This window comes from Poromitra crassiceps (assembly GCF_964638095.1).
Source record: "Poromitra crassiceps genome assembly, contig: HAP1_SCAFFOLD_1312, whole genome shotgun sequence".
NCBI lineage: Eukaryota > Metazoa > Chordata > Actinopteri > Beryciformes > Melamphaidae > Poromitra > Poromitra crassiceps.
In genome coordinates, this window is record NW_028151098.1 from 1,760 (window position 1) to 5,000 (window position 3,241).

Sequence of the window (3,241 nt, forward strand, 5' to 3'; positions counted from 1 at the left end):
GAGTTGAATTGATTTTAGTAAAAAAAAAATCCGGCCCCCATGAGGTCTCAGTTGAACAAATCCGGCCCTCTACCTAATATGAGTCTGACACCCCTGCATTAGAGTGAGAGGCAACATTACAATTTAGATCAGAGCACAGAATAGCATCTATGGGCAAATAGACAACACTCAAAAGATCATTTGTTCTCCCATAGAAAGCCAGAGCGTCATACTCTGTTATCTTTGCCCAGTCTACTCTGGGAATACTGAGACCATTGGCCTCCTCAGACATTTTAGAGAAAGGCCAAGGTCACTGTGACCTCTCGAATGCCATTTTCAAGCTTGTTAACGCGATATCTCAGGAATGTCTTGATGGAATTTCTTTGAATTTGCCTCAAACGTCCACTTGGACTCAAGGATGAACTGATTACATTTTGGTGGTCAAAGTTCAAGGTCACTGTGACCTCACAGACACCAATTTCCAAGCTCTGTAACGCAACATCTCAGTAACGCCTTGACGGAATTTCTTCCAATTTGCTTCAAATGGCGATTTGGACTCAAGAATGAACTAATGGCGGAGGCATAAGTCTGCGTTGCGGTCGTTGTAGTTTGTTTTTGTTTTTTGTTTGTTTGTTTTTAATCATTTAAAACCAAAATCTGTATAATCGACTGGATATGGGACTAAGTTTACGGGGTGGGAGAAAACGGTTTATTTTCAGGTTAGGCACTCACACTGTCGGTGTCGCCATTGCATCATACTTGTGCGTGCAACTTATTTGAAGATGATTTGTGGTCTGTTGTTGTTTTGTTCTTTGCTTGGGCGTGTACACCCAATTATTGATGGCATTTAACCGACGTCTGAAAACGAAACAATACAAAAATGATCTACTATATGAAGTAGAGACGAGTAAGGCCAGGTCGAGTAGAGCTGTACTGTGCTGTTATATGTGGTGGAAATGAGCCATTAATGTTTGCTTTCAAACATGTTTTGTGTTTCATGTTTTGCTTTTGTGTTTTAATGCTTCCTTATGTGCTGCTTTGTGTTCCTGTCTGTCTTTTTGGCTTTTGATTGTGTGATTTGAAACTGTATGATTTGACCTATGTGTGCTTTTAATATTTGATAGAGTGTCTGGTTGAAACTGTATTGCTGCTACAGTATCTTGACCAGGGCTCCCTCGAAAAAGAGATACTGTCATCTCAGTGGGTTAAGGCAGTGGTTCTCAAATGGGGGTCCGGGGACCCCCAGGGGTCCGTGGCACTTTACCAGGGGGTCCATGAAAGGTTTTCAGGAAAATAAAAATAAAAACTTTTTTTGTTGTTGCAAAAGCTTCATAGTTCAACGAAAACATTGTATGCTTTAAATCTAAAATGTTTCATGTCTTACATTCTAATCTAACAAACCTATCAATTTAAAAGTCAAGCATGTTACCATGGAAACAATTAAGCTTAGCCCAAAATCACAAATCAGAATCAGGGGGTCCCCGGTATATTTTCTATCTTGTAAGGGGTCCTGGGCTGAAAAACATTTGAGAACCTCTGGGTTAATGGGTTACTCACCTGGTTAAATAAAGGTATAATAATAAATAAATAAAAAATCTAAATGGTGTGCGTCACTAAATCACTTAACTGCTATTGCATTGTTATCAGTGATGCTTTCTACATAAAGGAATGAGAAACTAAAGTGCTGAACCAGCCTAACGTTTACTTACTTAGTCTTATCTTAGTAGCTGCTGTCTGAATAGGGCATCTATGTATTTGTACTACTACTGATTATAACGACTATTTGATCTCTTTTTCACCCCCTCCCTCTCTCTCTCTCTCTCTCTCTCTCTCTCACACACACACACACACACACACGCGCACACACACACACACACACACACACACACACACACACACACACAGCGCTGAATGAGCCGACCATAGATTACGGTTTCCAGAGGCTTCAGAAGGTCATCCCTCGCCACCCCGGGGACCCCGAGAGGCTGCCAAAGGTACTGCCCCAGCTCAGTGAGGGAGCACACACACACACACACACACACACACACACACACACACACACACACACACACACACACACACACACACACACACACACACACACACACACACATATACACACACACACACACACACACACACACACACACACGCGTGCGCGGTCAAGTAATCAACAACCGGTATATTGTAGTATTCGCTTCTTCTTTTTTACATTTCTAAGCAGAATATGTGCAGTTTTTCAACTCTCCTGCAGTTTTTCTTTAAATCTTTGTGAACTCTGTGTGCGTGTGTGTCTGTGTGTGTATGTGTGTGTATGTGTGCGTGTGTGTTTTTGTGTATGTGTATGTGTGTGCTTGTGCGTGTGTGTTTTTGTGTGTGTGTGTGTGTGTGTGTGTGCGTGTGTGTTTTTGTGTATGTGTGTGTGTCTCTGTGTGTGTGTGTGTGCGTGTATGTTTTTGTGTATGTGTGTCTGTGTCTGTGTGTGTGTGTGTGTGTGTGTGTTTTTGTGTATGTGTGTGTTGATCAGCTGAAGTCAAGCAGAAGATTATAGAGCCAGATGGAAACAATTAGCAACAAATGATGAGCAATGCTTTGATACAAAGTCCTGTCATCTGCAGCCCTATAGAGGGACTTTCACAGTCTGTGTGCGTGTGCATCTGTGCATGTGTGTGTGTGTGTGCGTGTGTGTGCGTGCGTGTGTGTGAGGAAACCTGGTTCGAGACTCTGAACTTGGCATGCTGGGTGGGCGGGGTCACGACCTTGTTAAACAGCTGTCGCGATTGGCTCCCGTCCCCGTCCTTTGGAGCTCTTCCAGGATTGGCTGTCACAGCTGTGACATCATCAAAGAATGAATGGGCGCTGGCATGATGTGATGATGTCATCGTGGCCTGGCCGACACCCTGGCTCCTGCACATGTGTTAACAATCGCTTTGCTGCTGTTGTCACCGTGGGAACGCTGTTCATACAATCACACACACACACACACACACACACACACACACACACACACACACACACACTACACACTCGGGCTCTATTCTCCCCCTGGCCTTAAAACGCAAACAAGGCCTGCCTACCGCTGACTCTGAAAAAATAATCCCATTTGTCCATACACCAGCACACAACACACACTTTGAAAGTGGGTTTTCCTTCATCAAAATAGAGCCTAAATTGGTAGCGTTATTTAGCCAACTTCCCGATAGGTTAACACAACATGGTCGTCTAGTTTCATATGCTACCAGAAACTTCACTCTGACTTTAA

At 43.3% G+C, this 3,241-nt stretch overlaps 1 protein-coding gene across 1 annotated transcript in view; it reads left to right on the plus strand.

The window, feature by feature from the left end:
* Positions 1-1,877: 1,877 nt before the first annotated feature.
* The window catches only part of LOC310771815 (transcription factor COE1-like), a gene marked incomplete at both ends in the record, with an annotated part of 22,410 nt that continues 21,046 nt past the window's right edge, over positions 1,878-3,241 (plus strand). Inside the window, one exon of the mRNA XM_083664330.1 lies at positions 1,878-1,973. Within this exon, the coding sequence (XP_083520456.1) occupies positions 1,878-1,973 (96 nt within the window). The remainder of the gene's footprint in view (positions 1,974-3,241) is intronic.